The 25,062-nt window shown below is 32.8% G+C and overlaps 6 protein-coding genes and 1 long non-coding RNA gene across 20 annotated transcripts in view; 4 read left to right on the plus strand and 3 right to left on the minus strand.

Moving 5' to 3' along the window:
- The first annotated feature begins 3,299 nt into the window (after positions 1–3,299).
- Positions 3,300–7,491, plus strand: LOC109851927 (annexin B9-like). Of its 5 annotated transcripts, XM_020422547.1 has the most exons (10): positions 3,300–3,440; positions 3,618–3,862; positions 4,256–4,312; positions 4,591–5,181; positions 5,360–5,536; positions 5,614–5,818; positions 5,912–6,064; positions 6,183–6,356; positions 6,432–6,613; positions 6,717–7,491. In XM_020422547.1, the coding sequence occupies exons 3-10, from the start codon at positions 4,295–4,297 to the stop codon at positions 6,765–6,767; spliced, it is 1,551 nt and encodes a 516-aa protein (XP_020278136.1). In that variant the 5' UTR covers positions 3,300–3,440; positions 3,618–3,862; positions 4,256–4,294; the 3' UTR covers positions 6,768–7,491. The 5 variants fall into 5 exon arrangements, with proteins under 5 accessions (XP_020278136.1, XP_020278139.1, XP_020278137.1 ...); XM_020422550.1 differs by lacking the exon at positions 4,591–5,181 and having other exon boundaries at positions 3,315–3,440; XM_020422548.1 differs by lacking the exon at positions 3,300–3,440 and having other exon boundaries at positions 3,589–3,862.
- A 996-nt stretch (positions 7,492–8,487) lies between these two features.
- Positions 8,488–9,889, plus strand: LOC109851953 (pyroglutamyl-peptidase 1). The gene is made up of 2 exons (XM_020422589.1): positions 8,488–9,213; positions 9,283–9,889. Exons 1-2 carry the CDS (start codon positions 8,992–8,994, stop codon positions 9,664–9,666), a joined length of 606 nt encoding a protein of 201 aa, XP_020278178.1. The 5' UTR covers positions 8,488–8,991; the 3' UTR covers positions 9,667–9,889.
- Positions 9,890–9,989: 100 nt separating this feature from the next.
- On the minus strand, positions 9,990–12,467 carry LOC109851952 (von Willebrand factor A domain-containing protein 9). Of its 2 annotated transcripts, none has more exons than XM_020422587.1 (7): positions 12,366–12,467; positions 11,777–12,005; positions 11,337–11,661; positions 11,036–11,247; positions 10,705–10,959; positions 10,302–10,631; positions 9,990–10,221 (listed from the first exon to the last, which is right to left on the minus strand). In XM_020422587.1, the coding sequence occupies exons 2-7, from the start codon at positions 11,951–11,953 to the stop codon at positions 10,009–10,011; spliced, it is 1,512 nt and encodes a 503-aa protein (XP_020278176.1). In that variant the 5' UTR covers positions 11,954–12,005; positions 12,366–12,467; the 3' UTR covers positions 9,990–10,008. The 2 variants fall into 2 exon arrangements, with proteins under 2 accessions (XP_020278176.1, XP_020278177.1); XM_020422588.1 differs by lacking the exon at positions 12,366–12,467 and adding an exon at positions 12,115–12,288.
- A 220-nt stretch (positions 12,468–12,687) lies between these two features.
- LOC109851909 (TM2 domain-containing protein almondex) lies at positions 12,688–14,408 on the minus strand. The gene is made up of 6 exons (XM_020422496.1): positions 14,137–14,408; positions 13,996–14,063; positions 13,740–13,883; positions 13,445–13,566; positions 13,230–13,373; positions 12,688–12,987 (listed from the first exon to the last, which is right to left on the minus strand). Exons 1-6 carry the CDS (start codon positions 14,225–14,227, stop codon positions 12,852–12,854), a joined length of 705 nt encoding a protein of 234 aa, XP_020278085.1. The 5' UTR covers positions 14,228–14,408; the 3' UTR covers positions 12,688–12,851.
- A 345-nt stretch (positions 14,409–14,753) lies between these two features.
- On the plus strand, positions 14,754–17,234 carry LOC109851890. 8 transcript variants are annotated; one of them, XM_020422444.1, is made up of 4 exons: positions 14,754–14,828; positions 15,065–15,215; positions 15,389–15,785; positions 15,930–17,234. In XM_020422444.1, the coding sequence occupies exons 3-4, from the start codon at positions 15,509–15,511 to the stop codon at positions 16,826–16,828; spliced, it is 1,176 nt and encodes a 391-aa protein (XP_020278033.1). In that variant the 5' UTR covers positions 14,754–14,828; positions 15,065–15,215; positions 15,389–15,508; the 3' UTR covers positions 16,829–17,234. The 8 variants fall into 8 exon arrangements, with proteins under 8 accessions (XP_020278033.1, XP_020278028.1, XP_020278026.1 ...); XM_020422439.1 differs by having other exon boundaries at positions 14,773–15,064; positions 15,121–15,215; positions 15,356–15,785; XM_020422437.1 differs by having other exon boundaries at positions 14,773–15,064; positions 15,121–15,215.
- A 509-nt stretch (positions 17,235–17,743) lies between these two features.
- On the plus strand, positions 17,744–20,096 carry LOC109851878 (surfeit locus protein 6 homolog). Of its 2 annotated transcripts, none has more exons than XM_020422409.1 (5): positions 17,744–17,886; positions 18,127–18,252; positions 18,368–18,409; positions 18,694–19,190; positions 19,261–20,096. In XM_020422409.1, exons 2-5 carry the CDS (start codon positions 18,132–18,134, stop codon positions 19,480–19,482), a joined length of 882 nt encoding a protein of 293 aa, XP_020277998.1. In that variant the 5' UTR covers positions 17,744–17,886; positions 18,127–18,131; the 3' UTR covers positions 19,483–20,096. The 2 variants fall into 2 exon arrangements, with proteins under 2 accessions (XP_020277998.1, XP_020277997.1); XM_020422408.1 differs by having other exon boundaries at positions 17,748–17,886; positions 18,365–18,409.
- Positions 20,097–20,189: 93 nt separating this feature from the next.
- LOC109851879 overlaps positions 20,190–25,062 on the minus strand; it is a 30,301-nt gene continuing 25,428 nt past the window's right edge. Inside the window, exons 4-5 of the long non-coding RNA XR_002249944.1 lie at positions 21,403–21,571; positions 20,190–20,362 (exon numbers count right to left, since the gene is read on the minus strand). This is a non-coding gene — a long non-coding RNA (uncharacterized LOC109851879). The remainder of the gene's footprint in view (positions 20,363–21,402; positions 21,572–25,062) is intronic.

A 25,062-nucleotide genomic window follows, 5' to 3' on the forward strand; every position in this document is an offset into this window, starting at 1 on the left:
GCTTTATCCGCCGATTATTATTCGCGCGATTGACAACGCGGTTTTGTCGAAGATTGTTGATCCGTAAGTGATCAACAATTCGATGTTTGAAATTCGCGTGGTGAAAGCTCGTTACAATATCGTTGAACTCTCGAGTAGTTAATTTCGCGCCTGACCTAAACGTCAGATTTTATCAAGAACCGAGCGAAGAAATGAATTCGAGCGATCCAGAATGAATTTAAAATCGGGGATCGCACAGAAGCTGCATAATTACTTATCGAAAGTTGGCGCGAGAGATTCGACGTTTAATCCCTAACTCTCTCTAAGACGGAGATGAAACTTTGATCTAAGGATTAAACGGGATTTTAATGTAGAACGAAGTTATATACGCGTTTAAACGAAGACTTTAAAAACCGTTTATTTTTTAAATATTGCAACAATATTACATACCGTGTCATATGTTCTTCAACCAAACGCAGGCGAATTGCAAACGCGCGTGTTTTATCAACGGTAATGATAACCCACAATATCTCTGCAGATATTTATAGCTACATAGTCCTCGAGAGAGACGCGATTTTAACTATTCGCCGATTTTGAAGAGATATCGCCGTGTAGCTTTTCTCATCTGTAAATATACCAATCGCTGTGCAAATGACCGGAGTAATGCGAGACGAATTTTTCGATTACCGGCTGATTCTCTCATTTCTCATTGCGATGATATTGTGTAAATAAGCGTAAAAGTTCAAGCAATCCTAGATGACGATGTAAATCAAGTAAAGTAATTACTTAGAGACGATTTAGATGTTATTTACTAACGAAAAATGTGTATGTGTGTAAAAAACAATTATACCTGCGACGAGCACAAATCGACGATCGAAATGTCGACTGTCAAATCCATCATAATGAATTGTTGATACAAAGAAAAAAGCGTATGTATTTACTATATTTTTTATATTTATCTTTTCTTTTCTTGCCATCACTTATTTACTATCTTCAGAAGACGGTTTATTTTTATTCTCTATTTTTTTACATACCAGACGCAAAATTCTCATTACTATATTTCTACAAAAAATATCAGTTATGTTAAATTTGTAAAAAAAAAATGATTTTTTAACTTCGTTGGACACGTAAAGGAAAAACAATCAGAACGAGACAAGAATGTCATCTGCGGCGAATTAGTATCGTGCAACGTGGTATGTTTTTGATTACGTAATAAATAGTCAGCTACTACGGTCGCGTGTTTGTTACATTACCTCCTTAATACATTGTCTGCGCGGTTATTACGCAAATGAAACGTTGCAACGAGACGAACGACTTGCGTGATCGCATGTACGTACATAAAATTCTATATTGCCGAGACGCTGCCGAAGATGCGACGATTTATCATCCCGATGTTTCACAACTCATATATTTACAATTAGTCGCGAAAACAAAATGTAAAGCAATTGCTTCAGTTTATCTATTTTATTTTATTTGTTTATCTGTTCTATTCAATTTTTTATTTTCTTCATTTATTCTCTTCTCTTTATTTTTTTTAGTGAAGAAGTTTATGTTATACTTAAGTTCCTAATAAATCTAAATTTGTATCTAGGGCTGTCTTTGAACATCGAGACAAATCACTGTTTGTTATCACGAGTCTTTGCATATTCATCTTGAAATGGTGTTTTCTTTGTATCTTTAAGATGCAAAATTTACTTTTACAAGCGTATAGTTTAGTTTCCGCTTGCGACTATCTTCTATTGACTCGCGTATTAAGTCTAATTGCGCAATCAATTGGCAGTCATTGTTCACGTTGAATCGAGTTGTGCATCCAGAGAAGGCAGCGACCCGAGCCGATGAGTCATTAATGTGTCATGATTTATATTTGAAGTGGTGGCCTTTCCCGGAAGCAAATGCGTCATTTGACGTCACTGGTGTGGTGTATCCGATCCGTAGTACGCATCAGACTATCTGCTGACGAGAACGTCATTATACAACAGACGAGGTGTGCGAGGCAATGTTTAGATCGGCAAAACGAACATCACGCGATTCCGGTATCACGTGATGCTAGGAAAACCAACGATGTGTCACAACATACACACACACACACACACGTACAATTCTATACATGTACATTAATTAATTCACAATAAAATAAGAACAATAACGATCGATCGCCTGTTGAACATATAAATCTTACTTGATCCTCTCCGACACATGCTCACGCGACATGCATATAGTTACTAATTGTACCATTTGCCGCGACTCGAAGTATATTATCGAATATACGCAACATTTTTAATAAATTATTTTGAAGATTGCGCGTGTGATTTTCTTCTTTACAATCCTTCCACATTTCCTCAACCTTCTTATTTTTGTGACCACTTTTGTGACAGCACAGTCATTTTATAGCGCAGCCTGAACCATAGGCGTTTTTGAAAATATCTAAAGCCTGTTCTGCAATACAGTCGTAAGCTGTAAGTCGTAAGAAATTGATCAATCACAATCGATTATTCTTCTGTGATTTGTCTGTGACTGATCAATTTCTTACGATTTACAGCTTACGACTGTATTGTAGAACAGATTTAATTTCTTCATCTCTAAGTTCTCAACTTTATCTAAAAGATAAAGTATATCTTTTTGTATATCTATATCCAGGGGATAGCTACCGGGAGGTATGAAGAATCGAGCCTAAGTAAGAAAAATTTCAGAATTTTCCATATGCCAAGCCTAAAAACTGTTCTCGACAACAGAGTTCAAAACAATTACAAATCGGAAATCACACTAATAAGTCCTAAATAGTATAGCATAAACGTATTGTAATATTGTCACAAACATATATCGTAAATAAAAATTGTTCAAAAAGCAATTGTGAAAAAGAAAATCTGTGTAAAGATTTTGTGAATGAAAAATAAATCATTTTTTAAAACAAACATCGATGACGATTCTTTATGCATCGTAGAATATACTAGCATTTGAGTTTTTTTCTGGATATTTGTTTCCCTAGTATTTTGATCATCTCTGCGTCAATATTTTAATTGTCTTTTAATTCATATATAATTAGAGAATTGTGACTCTTTGTAAAAAAAAATCTTAAAAAAAGTGAAAACTTATATTTGGAGTTTATATTTTGAAGAGACTGTTGTTCCGTGTATTATATAAAACTGTCTGCGTGATTATTTTCCTGACTATGATTGGTAGTTGACTAATGTTGACTTGTAATGATTAGTACGTATTAGAGTGACGTGCATCAATAGTGACTTGTAGAAGACAACGAGTTGAAGCACAGAGCTATTTTTGACCAGAATGTTCGATTCTAAGCTCAGAACTGGTAGTATTCAACGGCGAACTGGTAGTATTCAACGGCGCTAATAATATAACAATTTTCGGAAAACAAATTCCAATTACTGGCTATGTACATTGTGTTGCGGTCATGTCTATTCTTGCGGTCTTCTAACAACTATTCGAATGAAATTGCCAACGTGACATCAAGATTATTTTAATTTCAACTAAATAATTCCATTTGAGCATTAGCAAGCAGCATAACTCATAGATATTAGACAATAGATATATTACATTTATCTAAATATTCGCACGCATTTTTACACGTCCGGCGTCCGTATAGTTGTCTTTTAGTTTCTATTGTGTTGTTTCCGCAGGATTTTCAGTGACGTCAATTGTCAAGAAAGAAACCTGTATTTCCCCACCACCGGATCTGACCTTACCACTGCCAATTATATAGTCCATCATTCTCTCTTCGTTTCTCTAGCACTGTGTCGTGCATCTCTTGTCATTCTTGTGACACGTTTTGTAGGCGGCGGTTGGCAGGTTAGAGGCGTTTTGTTTCCTGATTAACGCGTATACGTCATACAAGAAACCTACGGGATTCAACGAACAATCTCAGGTGAGCTGGTGACGTCGGATTATAAAATTCAGCGTTGTACGTAGTTCATCTTCAGTGTGTTTCGGTGTTTCGTAACGAGAAGACATTAGCGACATTTGTGTTCAGTGGGCGTAACCAATCATTCGTTTCGTTTATCCTTGTCAAGGTGGTTGTCCTTCACTTCTTCGTTAACTTGTCATAATAATATCGATAATAATTGCTGTAAATATTATATGTTACATTCATATTACGTTGTTTATTTTCAATGTTTGACTCTCTTGCTGTATTAATATAACAAATATCACAGTTAATGTGATGATAATTAACGAGAATATACACGAATTACCATATGGTCGGTTCTGTGATTCAGCGTAAAAACAAGTTTTGTAAATTTGTATTTTTCGGTGTGTGCAGGTACCTTCAGTGTAACAGTTTAACTCTCGAGCAGACAAGATGAGCTACGGTTATCAAGTGAGTACATCTATTTTATCACTATTGATTAAAGAACTTTTGTTTTTTAATAATATATATGTTTCACTTTCATATGTTTTTGAATAAAAATTATAAAAGTTTTTCTCAGTTGATATACAATTATATCAACTGATATAGCAATATACAAAATCAACTAACAGTTTTTGAAAATTGGCTAACAGCTTTTTAATCAAAGAAAGTAGACAAATCTTTGCACAGAATTGCTTTATATATTTCTTTCTTTTATTTACTTTATTTAAACCTTCACATATCCAAAGGGGCCACCTGTTCAATTCCCGAGACGAGCAGGACCACCAACATCATTTGGGGCTCCATCTGGTACACCCTCTGCCCCTGGTGCTCCGTCTTATCCTTCAATGGGCTTCCCAAATGCACCACCAACATCTTTTGGCATGCCTCAACCCTATAATCCTTATCCAACTCAAAATCAGTCCATGCCTGTTCCTGGCGGTGCCACCAATGTGTATCCCCCGCAACCTATGCCTATGCCAATATCCAGCAGTTATTCACCTAGCACACATTCTAATTATCCTGTACCATCTCCGCAACTTATGCCCACACCTAGTTATCTACCTAGCATGCATTCTAATCATTCTGCACCCTCCCCTTATCCACAGCAGCAAACTGGTAATATGTATCCTGATCTCTATAAAGCACCAGATAGAGAATGTTTCAGTAGCATGGCTCCATCCTCTTATCCTTTGCATGCAACTAGTTCTGTTCCATACCAAGGCGGAAGCTATCCCGGGGGGCAGGGGGTTGGCTCGTATTCTTATTCTGCTAATCCACCTACTGCTGTTCCACGTGGTGCTACCCCAGCCCCCCGAAGAGATCGGTTTACGCCTAAGGTGAGATCAAGAATGATGTTTAAAACTTGATTAAAGTTCTATCGAGATGTGATGAGTTTTGTGTTTACAGGTTCTTGCTTACGAATATGCTACAGTAATTGCAATAATTTCTTATATCTTGATGTGAGATTCTTGTATTACACAAACTTTATGAAAGTTGAATATTATTTGTTTTCAGACTTCCCCTACTGTTGTGCCTTACGATGCTTTCGATGCTCGGGCTGACGCGGAAGCTCTAAGAAAAGCTATGAAAGGATTTGGCACCGATGAGAAAAGTATCATACAAGTTCTTGCCAATCGCAGCAATTTGCAGCGTCAAGAAATCGCGTCCCAATTTAAAACTCTTTACGGAAAAGTAAGAATTGAAGGTCAAAACTTTTGTTACGCGAACTAAAACAAAAATATTATTATTGTGTATTTCTCAATTGATAGGATCTAATAAAAGATCTGAAGTCCGAGTTGTCGGGAAATTTCGAGAAACTCATTCTTGCCATGATGATGCCACTACCTCAATATTACGCCAAAGAACTTCACGAAGCTATGTCTGGTCTTGGTACTGATGAAACTGTGCTCATTGAAGTATTGTGCACTATGTCCAATCATGAAATTTCTATTATTAAACAGGCGTACGAAGCGAGTGAGTTCATTTGAGCAAATCAACTTTACAAAATAACATTCACATTTCTATCCTATATTCCATTCAATTATGTAATATCTATTTGCGTTTCAGTGTACGGAAGAACATTGGAAGACGATTTGATTTCTGATACATCTGGCACTTTCAAACGCTTAATGGTGTCGCTGTGTTGCGCCAATAGAGATGAAACATTCAACGTAGACCACGCCGCCGCGATGGAAGATGCTAAACAACTTTTACAAGCTGGTAATTGATGACAAATATTTAAATAGTCTCGGTATTATTTTATGTCTATATTCATTTTATTTGTGTTTCACATTTTTCCATTTTATCTAAAATCATCATTTTTTTTCACACATTGCAGGAGAGCTTCGCTTCGGCACAGATGAATCTACCTTTAACGCAATTCTTGTCCAGAGAAATATGGCGCAGTTGCGACAGATATTCATAGAATACAACAACATAACAGGTCATGACATTGAAACAGCCATTGAAGAAGAATTTTCTGGTGACATCAAAAAGGGTCTTCTCGCGATTGGTAAATATAACAAATTGTGAATACGATAAAATGAATACTGGACTATTTACTGGAACACAAATATCTATCCAACAGTAAAATGCGTCAAGAACAGAGCCGGTTTCTTTGCCGAACAATTGTACAAAAGCATGAAAGGTCTTGGAACGGACGACAGCCGCCTTATTCGATTGGTTGTGACTCGTAGTGAAATAGATATGGGTGAAATAAAGGGCGTGTTTTACCAAGAATATGGACAGTCGTTAGAAGATTTTATATCTGTGAGTTATTCAACATCAGAAAATATCTATTGGGACAATTAGATGTGTCTGTATACTTACCTGCATATTTACGTTGTGATCTAATTTCTTTTTTTTTTTTCAGGGTGATTGCTCAGGGCACTACAAGAAATGTTTATTGGCACTAATATCTTAAAATATTTTTGCAGTCGCATTGTTCCATTGCATTTATCATTTATCTGTTTATGTACGATACATAAGACGTCAAGGTTTTAATTTTTTTTAATGCGCGTTTTAATTTTTTTAAATATGTTCTACAGATACACACGGGTAAATAATTTTTTACACACAGATGACTTACATGTACGAATTTTGTATCGTACGTAGTATGAATACTTAACTGAGAGATTTCGTAAAATTTGACAGTTTTATGTGTCTACATATATGCGTAAAATTTTTGGTTAGAAGTTGATGAATAAGATTAAAACACGTTCTTTGCGCACGATCATCTCTGATCTTATAAAAGTAACAAAGAGTAAACATGTATGACATACGCGTTTTTAAAAACTCAATATAATTTTTTAAGTTTTAAGTTAGAGTTTAACATGTAATCAATAAGAGAGTCTATAAGGAAAAATGGATAATTTAAAAAAAAAAAACTCCAATTTATATACACATACACATTTAAAACTAATCAAAATTGAATGTTCCTATATCGTAAACGCCTATAACACGAAATATAACTTTGACAGATGAAATTTGACGGATGAAAGTTTCGATAACAGCGTGCCAATATGTGTATTTTATAGAACGAATCTCATATAAAGAGATTTATAATATGTAAAGAGAATCTCGCGCAGGAATTGTCTATAGCTTTGTTACTTGCTCTATGAAAGAAAATATATATTTTTTGCACTTTATATTAAGAAACGATACTTCAGAACATTTTGTAAAAAGTATTTTTTATGATATATTCATGTGTATGCGTATTTGTTCATACACATGAGAAAGATAATATTTTCTTGCATACAATATGTGTTACAGTATTTATAAAATACTGAGTTGATGTAAAAAAAGGAGCTCTATTTTATATATACATATATATATATATATATATATATATATATAACATATACATATATTAAAAGAATAAAATGTTATATATTTAACTTGTGCGCGTATATATGTATGTATCTTATCTTGATTCTTATATTTACTCTATAAATAAATTTGCATAAATAAACTTTTTAATTGATATAAATCAAATTATTCTTTATAGTTCTCAGCTATCACAATACTAACACCATTAGAAACTGTTAGAAACCCACAACCATAAAATTTTACATACACGCGCGCGTGTATATAACATTTAATTAATAATAACACACATACCTGGAATTTATTGTGGACCTTAGAATTTTAGATCCAACAAGGAAGGGATGCGGGAGGGATTAAGATCGTTTCTCGACACTCAGCAATAGCCGATACCAAAAACTATGACACCGCTTATAACAATGACAATCGGATATTACTATACACTATTCTTCTTTTGTGATAAACATTCGCAAAACGTTTTCGCCACTATTGCGTTAATAATATTCACGAAACCGCACAAAAACACCCGCGTAAAGTACGAACCAGCTCGATCCGCGCGCAGCCGCTATTTGGAACTTTTGTAAAATGCTTGCGATTCTCGAAGTATCGAATATCGATTGCTGATGGGCGATACCTCGATACCTCGATACCTCGATACCTCGACTGTGGGTGTATTTTAAGATTTGATACGCATGTGGACCGAAAACGATTATTTCATACTACTTACCGCTCTAGGTCTAGAAGCTATATGCGCATCAAACTATATAGTTTCAACTATAGACTTTATAGACTGTCGGATATCGTCACTCTTCCTGTCGTCAATGCTGCAATATATTTTTAAATAAAACGTCAACAGTAAGCAAATCAACCAATCACAGGTCAACATTCTTTCAAATGTAGCTTACGTTCCGGATATTGTTGGCTCGTGATTGGTTGATTTGCTTGCTGTTTATTGCTGCTTTTTTGCACTAAGCCGCCATTAACAATATATTTATGAACTATGTATTCGTTTTATGCAAAGTCGAATTCTGACATGTAATAATCACGTGTAATAATTAGTTCGAGCAGTTTTTTAATCATTTTGCACGTGTCGAGAGGAAATTTCTTATAAGATCAATAAATCATTCGTGTATCCACTCTCTGCCTGATACGACAAATAAACATCGTAACAATGTCAGTCTCGTGATAAAGTAGCTTTTGAAGCTGCATTATCAATTATAATAAATCTTGCGAGAGAGAGAGATAGAGAAAAAGAGAGAAGTAACTAAGCGCGGCATATCATCACGAGATTCGATTCGAATCGCTTGTATGTATATCTCTCCGAAATGAGTAATGAGAATATCAAATACACAGTTCTGGTGACCGGTTTTGGTCCTTTCGACCAATATAAAAAAAATCCTAGTTGGGAGGCAGTGAAAGACTTGCTGAGCCTATGGAAGAAATACGAAGAATTTCCAAATTTTCAATTAGTCACCGTACAAATTCCGGTCTCGTACGAGTGCGTATCCACTTACATTCCTCAGCTCTGGCAACAATACAATCCCATAGTAAGTATAAATGTACAAAATTACATTTTCGCAGTACGTTGTTTCTCAAAATAATCTTTGTGTGTTTAGATTGTTCTACACGTAGGGGTGTCGAGCAAAGCTGAGTGTTTGACAATCGAACGTTGTGCTCACAGCACTGGCTACAAAAGAATGGATGTAGATGGCAAGTGTCCTGATGAAACCTATACAGAATGTTGCGTCTTGGCAACGCAGATAAATGTCGAAGAACTTTGTCATATAAATAAAGATCTTGCACACGAATATATAGCCTGTTTTTCAGACGATGCCGGTAGATATCTGTGCGAATACATATACTATAAATCTCTCTCTATTAATCAAGCAAAGACTTTATTTGTGCATGTTCCGGATCTTTGCAAATCTTCAAGCATGCACACTGCAAATGACTTATACAAGATGTTGAGTTATTTAATAAAAACTTTGAAACATAGTTAGAATTTTATTTTTTGTGCGCAGCAGATATATGCTCGAGAATTTGCAAAGTACAATAATATTCAAACACTTGTACAACACTGCGCGATTGATATATTATTTACATGTAAATACCTGTAAAACTAAATTTTTATAATTCCGTAGTATGTAATGCTAATGATATGCATTGTGTGAAGATTTTTACGTGTATCATATTTGGGAATGTACAAATACAAAATGTGATTTATATACATAAGATAAAAACAAATACATTTTGTTTTTGCATTAAAAATGCCTAATATTATTTAATACAAATGCTGTACTGTCCAATTATTTATCTCATCCGTTACAACTCATGATGTAAGTTTAAAACTTTGTTCGCGCGGGTGGAATATTGTATCTGATTTCCATGGATTCTGGTTTTCTGAGCAATCGTGCCACGTGTCCCATCTGAATTGTACAATCGGGATTTAGATTCGGTGGCAACAATGTACATTCTCGCTCCAAGATACACGCTAATCCTTCCAATAATTCCACAAATCCTATTGACACCGCTGCGCGTCGTAACCTGTTCACCTCCTGTAAAATCGCAAAAAGAATCGATCATTATTACTCAAATCGTACAAAATACTATGCGCGTTCTTTTCTTTACATTTTACCTTGTAAAAGTTTTGCGTTTTCTCCGGTAATTTTCTCGCGTGTCTCAGTATTTTTTGAATATCCGATTGCAAGCCAACTTGTCGAATCCACGAAGGAGCATTTTGCGTGTAACTTCTCTTTTCGGTTGGCCTGACTGGAAAATCGACTACTAAATCATTGCTGGAATCCATTGGACCGAGATTGTTAAAGTCGCCTAACCACGGTACCACATCAGATCCTGGTTCGAGTACCGTTAACATTAAGTTAGATTTCTTCTTGGTATCTGCCCATGAATATATAAATCCGTACCAATCATTGTTTAACAAACAAAGGGCTGCCATATTTTCTACCTGCAAGATATATAATTTGTCGTTCAGATCATATCAAAAAACTAATTACTGTAATTACTTGTGAAAATATTACTTTTAATGCTCCGTGAAGCAGCACACAAAAGGATGGTATTTTTCCCTCATCTCCGTTCTCGTCAGTGTCCGAATCTTCTTCTAGAGATATGCCCTGAACGCTCGAAGTTTTTTCTGTAACCAATGGTAATACCAAGTGTCTAGAGATAGAACTTGGACTACCAACATCTCTCACTTGTATGAATCCGCATATCTCAATATTCTTTGATATTACCAAACCTGGCTCTAATTCAAAATCAGTCTTTTTTGTATAAGGCTGAAATAAATAAATAAATAAATGTACAAAATGTGATTATTCCTTACGAGCCATAGTATGTGAAGCTTGATATTACCATAGGAGCTGGTGATAATAAAATACGGGAACCTAAATTGCCACACTTTAGATATCCTTGAAAGGAAACATAATTTGTTTCAGCTAGCTTCTGGAAGCAAGCTGCTACAGAATATTTATTAAGTGGCGACTCTGGAACCAATACAACACTGTCATTGCCAGCTAGATCAACCAAACGTTGATAAAGAGGTAGGCCAATTTGCAAACTGGGATCTAAAATTATAACAATATGTGAATAAAACAAAGTAAAAGTAATAGTTCAATAAGAGAAAGATACTAAATACCAATGAGTTTTTATTTACCTTGTTGTGATCCAATACAGACTATACTCAATTTTGCTGGAAATGGAAATGGAAGTGGAAAAGTATTTGCATCTTGTGTGATATTCAAAGAACTTAAAGAATGACCTAAGGACATTGGCCCTACTCCAGGATTGCCATCTGTAATTAGTATCACTTGACAAGCAGTAGTGTTACTCCATTCTGCCATAATTATATTATTAACACCACGTAATGCACTTTGGATGCATGTCTTGTCCCATTCCTCGATATTTTGTAATTTTGCACGTATGCTGTCATAATCGCGAGTAAAAGGACAAACCACTTCGTACAATGATGAAAATATAATCTGGAATTTGATATACATATATATATATATATACATGCAAAGCATTTATTATAATAACATATTTATTATCCACCACAACACAATATAATATTTATGCCATGTCTTTCTTTCTCACCAATGAAACAAATTCCAGCTTCGAATTAACTTGTAAATATTGTAATAGAGCGTTTATACCGTGGACCGCTAAATGACGCCGTGTCAGTGGTTCATTCTGTAAATTATCGTTCGCTCCATTTGTTAATACGGGTCTTCTCATTGACAAAGACACGTCTAATGCAATAACAGTCGGCATTTCGATACGTCAGCGAGAGAAAACAAAAAACTTCGATCAAATCCACCAAATACTAGAAATATTTAAAAATCTTGTAACATGTTTATTATTAAATAATACTTTGGTAATTTACTCAGAAAGAATAGCTGCTTAGTCTTAAGTATCGACGAGTTTATGCTCACTTGACGCAGTTGTGCGTAAAATGAAAGAATTTAACAGGAAAAAGTATCGATCTAATACAGCACATATTCACATATAAATTTGGTGGACAAAGTTTTTTTGACTTAATTGAATAATTGTCAACTTTAGCGCTCAATAACTCACTTAGCAAAGCAAATTGAGCACTTCTTTCCTACCAGATTCTTTTGATTATGCGTCAAACAAGCATAAACTTATCAATATCTGAGACTGAGTAGCTATTTTAAATAATTACCTAGATTTTAATCTGTATTCATTTTATTTATTTCGTTTTAATGTGTTTCTACCGAATCCAATCAAACCGTTAAAATATGACACTGTTTAGGTTAGGGTTCGGTTGGGTTAGGAAATTTGTTATGCTTACAAGCCCCTCTAAAAACTATTTTTTTTGCAAGAAAAGTTTCATGTTTTCTCTCTATTACAGGTCTTTTTTTTATAACAAAAAACACTTTTGACATTATATATCATACACATGTATATTTATCTATTAAAATTTTATTTACAAAAATAGAAGAAAATCTAGTAAAATATATTTGAAACTTATATTACAGCATGATATATATTTCTTAGATTTACAAAAACAAATTTCTCCTATAATAGACATATCACATTAACTTATGTTGTCCATTGATCCAACACTATTTGTATAATTTGAAATCAATGCAAAATAATATTTCTATACTTTATAACTCAATAAAATAATAACTTAGTTTTTAACAATCTAAACATACAAAGAGCCATCAGCAGGACCTAAATATCTCATAGAAATCAATATTACATCAATTAAGGTCCACACACCTAATCCACCAAAACTGAAGAGCTTGCCAATGCCTTCTTGCCAATGTCCCAAGTAAAACCTATAAATTTTAATAAATATTTGTGAAAGAAAAAACTGTTGCATTTAATTAAAATTTAACTATTTTACAAAAAGTATATTGTTGTCAAGTGTAGTTAATTTTATGATAAAGTTATTTCATCAGTTTGAGAGAACTAAGATCACATTGGATCAGCCTTTACATATAAGACTAGCAACACTCAACAATAATATACTCATTGTAAAACAGATTTTATAACTAAATGTTATACAATAGAAAAATACCTATCTGCTCCAAATCCTCCAAGTGTAATGCTCAAGATCAGAGCTGTAGACCATCTATATCCAACTGTCCAGTTACAAATCAAATTTTTCATGAATCTTCGCCTGCCCAGACATAATATATCGCTATTTACTGTACAATTTGTTCTACAACAAGAATATTTCATCAAAACTGTTGCAATTTAAATATAATGGAATTACGACCGACATTAACATACCTGTAATATTGTTGTGGTGATGCTACAGAATTACAATTATTTTTCTGATGACACTGATGTTCCGAGTGATCAGTTTGATAACAATAACGGCATATATATTTTTTTGTAAAAGTTTGTTCTCCCTGTATTGATAGAATAGTTCAAAATTTTATTTAACAATAAATCATTATACCAAATATATATGTATATATATATATATATATATATCATATACATGTGTGTACATATGTATATATATACATATTTCAATATATATATAATAAAGACATTCTAATATTAGTTATATACTACATACTATACAATCAACATGTTCTATCACAGAGCAGTTAGCAACTAATGTTTCACCATATACACAAGTGTAACTTAAATTGCATTTCAGACAGTCTGCACTCAATTTTGTACACGATACTCCACTTGGACACATACTATTTACTTCTTCCTGTAAATTAATAATGTAATTCAATGCAATGTATATGTGATCCAATCCTATATTTATATGCTTTATGTATATGCACATGGAAAAAAACCTATTGAATGTTTTATAAATTTACTTTTTTACTGCTATAAGCTGGTGTTGAATTTACATTGCCTTCTTTCATAGCAAAGGTGCTTATGGTTTCTGCAATTGAAAAAGATAAGTCTTTTCTTCATTTTTTTGTTTATAAGGCACTTAAAGAGACAAATTTACTCACCATGGCCCATATGAACTTCTTTGATAGAGGTTGACAGAAGCGCTATAAAAAGAAATATTACATTTTTCGAATTGATTCGCACGATATTCATTCTGCGTGAAATCTTGTTTCACCGAGAATTAAATGCTAGTCGAGAAAAACTTGCTATCCCAATTCTCACATTTATTTGTTTATTTATGAATTTAAAATCGCGTATATATAAATGCAAACATGAAGTTTTCTATTTTGTTCCAGTTGATTGCATATATCATATCTGTAGTTGCGGTCAAAATAACGCTGCAAATCATTCGAAATATTATTCTATCTTTGTTCTCTATATATACTACACATTCATTGCTCGTATCTAACAACCTGTAATATATTAGGGTGCAATTACATGTAGTCCAAAAAAACGGAACGGACAAGAGTTTTACACTGTGTTTACATTGAACTCAGTTTAGACCAATACGGGCGCGTTCAGCAATTGCTGAAGTATCGTCTCAATAATCGACGTTGATTTGTTGGTTTTTAAAATAAGAACCAATCATGGTTGACTGCTATAAAAACAGTTTGTTCTACTAAACATAGAGAGCGTTATAAGAAAATATGTGAGATACAGGTTTCTTCTCTGACAATGTTATGCTTCTTACACTCAGGTGATCCAGGTTGCTGCATAGCGTTGATGAGATTGAGTCGACAATCGATGTTAGCCGGTATGATATAAACAATATTAAAAGGGTTGAAAACCTTTATTTAAGACTGATTGTAAATTAAAACAAATACATAGACAGAAAAAACAGTCCAAATACTTAATTTAGCTGCACAAGGTAGCTGCAATCAAACACGTGCTAGCAATTGCGAAACACATGTACTATAATGCCACCATACAATACTGTGTTTAATATTTCATTATAAAAATAAATTTTATAACACACGTATGTATTTACAGGTATGTATTCTCTATTTTATATTCAAAAATAGCACTTAAAAAAGGACAAATTGTAGGAAATAAGAGAAAAAGAAAAAGTAAGTAGAGGTTTTTGAACCACAGAAGAGAAAGAAAAATACGAAGATATTTCGAATGTATATGTTGCTCTAAGGTAAGAAAATTGTTGCTTTTGATAAATTAAGAAGTCACTATCCATTACTATTTATATATGCACACATTTATAGATAAAAAATTAGATAAAAGATTTTTTCAATATGTTGTATGATTTTGCAATAAAAAAATGTTTTTAAGACATATTTAGGTAAAGATACTATATACTAGTAGTATTCTTGAGATATTCCAGAATTGGTCACTGAAACAATACTATTCAGCGCAAGAAATACAGGACAAAATATTGGAAAAAAAAACAACTATAAATGTCAATAATTTACTACAAATTACAACATGGACTACAAAAAATATTATAAATATGAAAATAATATATATCACTTACATTTTTTAAACAAAAAAGGACTAAGACTAAATGAAATAAAAGAAATATGTTCAGTTTATGGAAAAACTGTATGTATATTTGAAACTGCTGACACCTATGGCATGAGGTTTATAACATTTAAAACAGAAGAAGAAACAATAAATTGTATAAAAGGATTAAAGGGCCACAGCTTTATAGAATTACTGCCAGAGAGAAAATTTCGAAACACGAATGAAAAAAATAAAAAAGGTAAAAATAGGTTAAGCTGAGTTATTATAAAACTACATAAGAAAACAACAATAATACACAACACAACATTTAGACATAAATGTTTCCTAAAAACTGATAAAAACTTACAATATAAAAGATTTAAAGCGTGTTATAACTTTCTAGATACTGATTTTACCTCAAATTGTAATGAAAATGCAATTAATGGAGAAAGAAACTCATTTATGTCTGAAAATTTCGTACAAGATCTGAAAAATGATTCTTCGGGAGAAAGAGAATGGGAGAAGTACACTAAAATAGATAAAGATGGAAATTATTGTTTACATTTTTATGAAAACAATAATCTTAATAAAAAAGAAATAGAAAACATTTTCTCACGTTATGGAAATGTTATGTCCGTTGTATTTGGTCATAAAAATGGGATTGACACTAAAATCCGATTTGTAGCATATAAAACAGTAAATGAGGTAATTAACTGTTTGAAAGGCTTACAAAACAATAAAAAAATAAAAATACTACCACAAAAGCATATAAATGAGACTAAAACAGGACTGAACAAATATAACAAGAAACAAACTAGAAAACATTTAAATTCTGAGCAAGCAGAAGAGCAACAAGAAATGATAGAAGAAAATACCGATGCGCGAAACAAAATACCGTCATTATTGTCAATCAAAATACCGCCGTTAATTTTAGACGACAATGTATCAGTTCATCCAGAAATAGAGCATGGAGAAATTAATACGAAAAAATCTCTTCAAACACAATCTGTGAATGATTTGTCTGCCGGTAGACAAAATATTCCATTACAAGAAGTAATTGTTGCCAACATCCACGAAAACTATGGTACACCTTACATCTTGCATTTGCTTGAAAAATATGGACCTGTTGCAGCAACATTTGTGAAAACAACAAGTAAGGAAATACGATACTGTATAGTTTACCTCAAGAGTGTTCAAGATGCGGTAGCTACGGAAGAAGAGTTAGACAATTTTTGTTTGTCTGGGAAGAATCTGATTGTTCTACGACATTCTCGCCTAACAAGAGAAATTATGAATACATAATTATTTTCTTAGATTAAAATATAAATCATTGGTGAGAGCACATATAATATTTTGATCTCCTTGAAACACACACATCACAATTTACACACAAATATATTTACATTTTCAAACATTTACATGTTTTTATGTTACTGTTCTATATGTTGCATTTTTCTAATTGTTGTGTCTTTGTAACTTTTTAATGTGCACGTAATTTGAGATAAAAAAAACTTTTTCTAAAATAGGCTCATTAATTATAGTATATTATAGGGATGATCAGAAATTATCATTATGTGTAATTTGAGAAAATTAATGTGAGAAAGACATTTTACATTTTTTTATGTTACTATTCTATATATTGCATCTTTTTAACTTTTTAACATGATAATTTTGAATAGAATAAAGAATGAGGTTAATTTTAATGAAATTATCAAATTATAATTTGAGAAAAATAAGTAACAATACTAATAAAAAAATCTATTTGTATGTCTAAAAAATAAAAGTTTGATTTCTTTTTATACAATCCTTAGACGTAGTTTTCCAACACTTACGTTTTGCAGATAATATATCAAGTCAAGTGAAATATCAAGAGATCTTTATCAAATCTCAATTCTTGTAAGAATAATAAAATTGCCTTATTTACATGTGTAATACAGGTTGCGTTCCGAGTTACGCATCTATAGTACACGTTACGTATAATATAGATAAATGCGCGCATATGCGTGAAACGGAACGCAATCCTACTGTATACGTCTTAGGAGGTTTGACTGTATCGCGTTCCATTTAGGCCTGTTCTACAATATCGGAACGCAGCCATAATTGTAAGCTGTAAGTCGTAAGAAATTGACCAATCACAGACTAATCACAGAAGAATAATCGATTGTGATTAGTCAATTTCTTGCTTCTGACTTCTGATTTATTACTAATATCTCATTGTAAATGACCCTTTACTTACTTATTTTATTACACATGGTTCATGCTCTTATGGACCTGGCCGCTTTCATGCTTCTCTCTGCTGCTTACATTCGACCGGAATACAATTGTATATAGATTTGGAACAATAGCTCAACATCTTTAGGGTTAGTATGCCGACTCATATGTTGTATTTAATACAATTTGTTCATTAATATTAGAATAAATAAAGTTATATTTTTGTTATGTTAGATTAGGTAGGTTAGGTTAGAGGTTAGATTTAGTTTGTAAATATTTAGATTTAGTATGTTAATATTTCCTCATTACTAGTCATACATTTTTTAATTGATATTTCTTTCGTTGTGTCTTTTATTTTGCTATATTATATACATAAATATGTATTATAGAAAAGATGCAATTAACAATGGAATCAAAAGGATTTGATAAAAAGACGATGCGACAAATGCTTTTAACAGAAGACGAATTTATTTCACAAATATTCTCTATTACATCTTTTCCAAAACGTGAAGCAGGTAAGAATATTGTTGATATGTCATAATGTTTACATATATTCAAGAACTTTACATATATCAAGAACTCAGTATTTTTACGATTAAACTGATATTTTGTACTTTTTAAATGCAGCAGGACAAAATAATTCATTGCAAGAGGAAAAATCAACAAAAGAAGGTTATTTTTGTATTTGTACAGAATAATGGATAAAGTGTGCAGAATTTAGATATTTTTGAAAATTTCTTTCTTATTTTCTTTTATAACAAAAATGCATATATCATAGTTTACTAAAATATGGAAATAATAGTTAAAACTGAGAGGCTGAGTAATAATAATACTATATAATGTTCAGATTATTTAAGATATCTATTCTGCATATTTTTAAAAAATCTATTGTGTGCATAGAAAATTTGGTATTCTCTCCGATACTGCGAATTATATTGCTGATTGTATTTTTTCAGTTGAGCCATTTACATTGCTAGGTAGGAAAACAAAGCGGGCACAAACTTTTGAGGAATTACATGCCAAACTGCAAGAATTAAAAAGTGTAAAAAAGTTAGATTATAAACAGAAACTTCTTAAAAAGAATTTGAAGAATAAACTCAAGAAAAAGAAAACAAGGGAAGAACGTTTTTTACAAAAAAAACTCGCTAGAACAGAACAGAACGCAGCTGGTGGTAATAAAGCAAAAATTGACAATGAGGAGATGCCAAAAGTTCCGAAACCAAAACCGGTGTTTAATTCGGAAGGCAAAATGGTATTTAGTAAATTTGATTTCTCTGAGATTGGCGTGAAGAAGAAATTACCGAAAAACGACCCCAAGAAGATGTTACATCAATTACAACAGAAAAAAGAAAAATTGAAACAATTAGAACAATCTGGCGATAAAGAAACAGCTGATAACATTAGAGAGAAAGATGCATGGAAATCTGCATTGTTAAGAGCTAGTGGTGAAAAAGTATGCACTTGATTTGATATATTTACATACATGTGTAATATGTATATATTGACAACTTTATATTTATTAGGTTAAAGATGATCCTGAACTGCTGAAACGTTCCATGAAACGAAAGGAACAGATAAAGAAACAGAGTGTACAAAAGTGGAAGTCCAGAATAGAGAATACACAGAAATCTATACAGGAGAGACAAGAGAAACGACGAGAAAATATTATGAAGAAAAAGAAAGAAAAGAAGTTGAATAAGTTAAAAAAAGCGGCGAAAAAAGGACGCATAGTATCTGGACTTTAATTAGTAATTATAATTTAAGATACATATATATACATATGTATATATATAACAAATTCTGTACGTGTGCACGACAAGTGCCAAGATTACTGTCGATGTCACGTTTATAGAAAGATTTATAGAAAGATGAGTTAACGAAGTTAAATAGCTCTTGTTAAAATATTTTTTAATAAAGAAAATGAGATTCGAATAAAACCTGTGTATAATACCGATATCTATGTACATATAACATATATCTTAATATATATATATATATATATACAGAACATATATGTACAGAAGTCGCGAACGATACTTTATTCATACAATTCTACTTTTGTTTGTACATTAACAAGTTTCTATTTACATTTATAAGTTTGTATCGTAGACCAGCTATGGATACTCTTCTTTGTAAGCAACTATATCTTGTATCTTGTAAAACGCTTTACTCGTGAGTGAGACGAGTAAATGGTATAAAATTTTACGTGCGTCGCACGCAATGCTCGTCGCATATACACACACATACACAGAACGTAGGACGCTTCACTATTAAAATATTGTTTTGTTACAAAGTTTGTTTTCTTCACAGCATTGTATGTGTATTTGCAATGACAAACAATTATATGTTTTCTACTGTATGACATCTCGCGTGATGTGATTAACGATCGATTTCTTCAGATCCTTCTCCCAATAGTCTAAGGCATCCATTTTCGAGGAGGAGCCGATCGGTCAGTAAATGATTGGCAGATCTAGGACGAGAGCTTCGATATAGCCGCCGTCTTCTACCTCCTGCTAGGTGTCTCCTAACGCTGCGGAGACTGCATTAGCGTGCGTCAAAGCCGTCCACAGAGGACTGTGATCCACAGGCAATGGCACCGCCAAGGACTTTGATGGTCGTGGAGACCTGCACACATAATATATTAATAATATATTAATTATTAATATACATGTATTTTACAGAAGAGAAAACATTAAACTTCGCGTTTTATCAATGTGTTTTGATATATAATTATAGAATAAGATTTATTACTTAATTTTATTACCTGTTTGCTTTTATGATATATTACAAAATACCTTGTGTATAAACAAATGATCTATTTTCTTAGTTTTATAATTATATTCTTAGCAAAAAAGAAATATGGATTCAAAATTAAAATTGTCTATTGCATATGAGACATGAAGAGACGAAGTTACTCTTCATACTTTTTCACAATAGTTAATTATAACGATAAAATTAAGTTCAAAGTAGCCGCCATTATTTGAACAAGTTTTTAGCAATTTACAATAGTTCCTCGCTGGGGTATATTCCAAAATTCTACCTTGGTTACTAAAATGCTATATTTTGCGTCACGTGTACTATAGTTTTCGGTTACCAAAGTAAGATTTTGGAACATACCCCTGCTCGTTTCCAAAAGTATGATCCAATCATAAATGATCATCCCCCTCAACCGTTGCGCAACTGTTGAGAGTTTTCTGAACGTAACCATAGATGGCTGTGATTACTTACAAGGCCATCAACCAATCAGCGATATGTATATTCGCGGCTAAATTCATTGGCAACAGACAAAAAGATACATCGCGAACTTTTTAACGATTGTTTATCCGTTCATAAGTAGGTAAGTGACATTATTCTATTATTATTGAAATTGTATTGTTGTTACTGTTGTTGATCATAAAGTTTTGTTATATGAAATAATGGGCATGAATCACAAATTATTGATACGTATATATATGCGAAACAAATCGCTTTAGTCGAAGCGGGAGAGAGACGGTAATAAAACGCTCGTAGTACTATAAACTATGTATCTTTATTCTTTGTTAAATATAACAAAATGAAGAAGTAATTTTATTTGAAGAATGTGAGGAGGGAGAAAGAGGGAAAGGAGGAGAAAGAGAGAGAGAGAGAGAAGGGAATATAATATCAATATATTTTACAGATATTACCTTGACGGTGCCACGGCCGATTGCTAATCCGGACTACTCAATTCGAGAGCGGTGCTCTGTTCGGGATCTGAACGTTCCTCGACGACGGTGTCCAGCTCTAGGGATGGAAAAGTTCGAGATCCTCGGTCGCTCTTCAATGACACGGCACGTACCGGACGATCTATTCCAGCTGCGGGAACGTCGGTGAGTGAGTAGTAGAAAAATATTATTAATTTTCTCAATTTGTGGTTATAAACACGCTAGCGGAAAATCGTTACACGCAGCGCCGAATAATAAATCGAACATAGATCCTACATAAATCTAAACGCGTATGAAAATCTTTTCTACGGTAGTACGTTTTAATATATGCAAACAAACTCTTCATGCAAATTTAACACAATTGTTACTTTGTTCTTTTCTTTTATGTAATAGCAAATATTGTAGAAAAAGAAAAGAAATTGAGCAGACTTCCGTAAAATATTGGCAAAAATAGCAAAGATTTTTACTATCTAGTCATCTATTTAAATACGTTGCCACTACGTCATATTTTACCTAAATCCTCTCTCGAGGCTGCAACAACAAATAAACTTTTCAGTGCAAATTAACTTTGTTCGGTAAAACTTTATTTCATAAAAATAACAATACAAATATACATGCTCCATTTGTAATAGAGTTTTATATCAAATAAAAGTTATTGTTTTAATGAGCGACAAAGTTTAAAAAGTTTTATGCTCATACGTCACGTGAAATTTATTGATTTTATATGGAAATACAATTCGGGAATTTGTTACTGCAATAAAATAATTTAAATTTCTTTCAATAACATAAAGTGCATTATTATATTGAACTTTATTGGAGTTATAAAATTTATATACAAAATCTATATTTCTATGAGACATTCAAGTCACGTCTTTTGCTGTTCTAAGGTCAATTTTCGATTCCTATCAGAAAGACAATTATATACTGGTCGATAAATTTCGGGTTTCGACTACTGCGGTACTTAAAAGATAGATAACGAATATATTCCTCTCTCTTACTATTTTTCAAGCATTATTTAATATCTTTCTAATAATAAAAACAGCTTTGTTTTTAATAAAGCTATCTCAGTATAGATAATAGATTTAAAACACGCGGCCTGTGTATATCGAATAGACTAGCGCTTGCTACACACCGATTTCAAAAGTCTGACGCAATGCATTCGGTCGCGAGAGTCGGATTTATTTCTCGCATGTACTACTTCAATAGAGTCGACGGCCGATAGAAAAAAATTTTTTATGTTCTAGCTCTATTTTAATATCTTACTATTTTTTTAGCACTATTTCAATATATTCATTATCTATCTTTTAAAGATAGATAACGTATATAAGATAGTTATTCATAACAATTAAATTTTAAAAGTAACGCAAATAAAAATTTATTTATTTACATTTGTCTCGTTCTGTAGTGTTTATAAAATTTATATACATAATACAATTTATTATGTATATATAAATATATAATAAATATAATAAATATAATAAATATACATAAATATTTTTAAGAAGATTATTATTTTATACGCGATTTTACATCGTGTTTTTATTGATTATAGTATTTATACTGTTTTCAATTTTCACGAAATTCAATAACGCGTATCGTTTACAGACTTATTATTATTAATGTCATTGATATCGTGTATACGATCGAATATATATATGTACAAACTATTATACAAACCGATAGTTCGCATAATAGAGCCATTTGGGCCTCAGTTATCCGAACTATCTCTCCCGCAATCAATTTGGATAAACGAGATTTCACTGTATTTAATTTTTTCTCAGTTAATCACTAATTCTTACTTCTCATACTCTCTAATGAGTCTGACTGTCCTGAACTCTAGGTCCTCTTTATCCTTGGCTACGACTACTCTTGGTCGTCTGCAAAGTGTAGTTTGTAAAGGATTTTATCGTCATTTAATTGTATGCTCATTCCGTCGCAAGATCTTCTCCACCTTCTTAGTGCCTCATTCAGATATATTTTAAATAGAATAGGGAGCAAGCAGCAACCCTGTCGTAGACCTTTGGTGACAACGAAACTTTCAGATAGTGTTTTCCCTACTTTTATTATTATTATTTCTTGAAGTTGCCTGTTTGCAGAGTTGTTTAATTACTATTATGGCGGTGTTATTTATTGAGGATTTTTTTAGTATCTGCCATAGTGATATTATGCAAAGTGTGATATTTGCCGTCATACATTTGAATTTGTATTTGCGGAGAGAAGAACGCAAGAAATGAAATGCACCAGAGGTTCAGTTTTTTCGTTTGAATAACAAACGCTACGTTGCTTTCTCTCTTTCTGTCTCTCTCTCTCTCTCTCTCTCTCTCTCTCTCTCGACATTTTTTCCCTTCGGTTTCCTGATTGACTGGATACACGCAATACATATATACACGGGGCAGGTATTCGCCCGCGCCGAAAGCGAGAGAGAGAGAAAGACCATAGGTAAATCGACTCGGATTCTCGTATATACTACCATTTATCCGGTCATGTACGCACGACCATTGGAATAAACATAAAAAGGGCGGAAGAAGCTCTAAAACAGATGAGTTCTGGCCTGAATATTCATATTCACGTGTCGTGATGGCGGATATTTTTTAGCGTAAACGCGTGTTTGAATAACCGATTGTTTTCTACACGAAAGCGTATATGTTTGCGTAGGTTGTCAATTAAATGCCTCTTAATATCTATTTATTATACATTTTTTCTCGTTCTCTTTGCAATGTAAAATAATCCGAATGTTTTAAAGTAACAACCAAAACGCAAAGGACTTTATTTCTATTTCAGTCGCATGTATCTTAGCTCTGCAATATTTGACACGTGTAAAATGATTTCTAAGGTTACCGAGAGATACCTATCGCAAGGAAATATATGTGTATGAGATGAATGTTGCAATCGCGGAAATAAAATCTTTCGCGGAAAATCTCGTCACTCTCGCGATGTCGCATCGATATTTGTCGCGTGATAGCATCGAAAATTGCATCTTTACATCGTTCTTGATAATTTATTTCCGCGAAGTGCAACGCGGTGCATAAAATATGATGCTCTTTTCTCTCGTAAAACGTACCACAACATCTTACATCCGTGCACAAATTTCACATTTCACATATGCTTATTTCCGGTTTACGGTCGAAAATACGTGTCGGGAATTGTAACGTTATTATTTCGTCGCCCGCGCGCTATATTAAAAATTCGCGTTTGTAACGAAAAAAAAAAACAAAAGTTCCTGTTATCCGCGCATCCAATATTTTTTATCTCGCAAAAAAGCAGAAACAACGAACGCGGCAGAGAAGTATGGCGATAAACGTTATTATTAAAAAGCATTTGCATTGTTAATGTATCTCGATATCTCTCATTTACATATTGTTTATAAGAGTATCGGTAAACGATTGTACACACAGCATAGTTCGATCATTTTGTTTACGTCGCGTCATCACTTTTAAATTGCCTACACAAATACTCGCCGTGGTTAAAATTAATATTGTAGGATAATGCGGATGTGGAGCTTATTTTCGAAAGAATCGAGACACGAGATTGTCTGTATATGTGTGTATAATATATTTAATAATATTAAACCGATAGAAATTTACAATTACACACGCGGCACGTTCACGTTTTTTAATTTGCGACACTTTGCTCAACTCTACG

This window comes from Pseudomyrmex gracilis, unplaced genomic scaffold (genome assembly GCF_002006095.1).
Source record: "Pseudomyrmex gracilis isolate BER0280 unplaced genomic scaffold, ASM200609v1 scaffold_22, whole genome shotgun sequence".
Lineage (NCBI taxonomy): Eukaryota > Metazoa > Arthropoda > Insecta > Hymenoptera > Formicidae > Pseudomyrmex > Pseudomyrmex gracilis.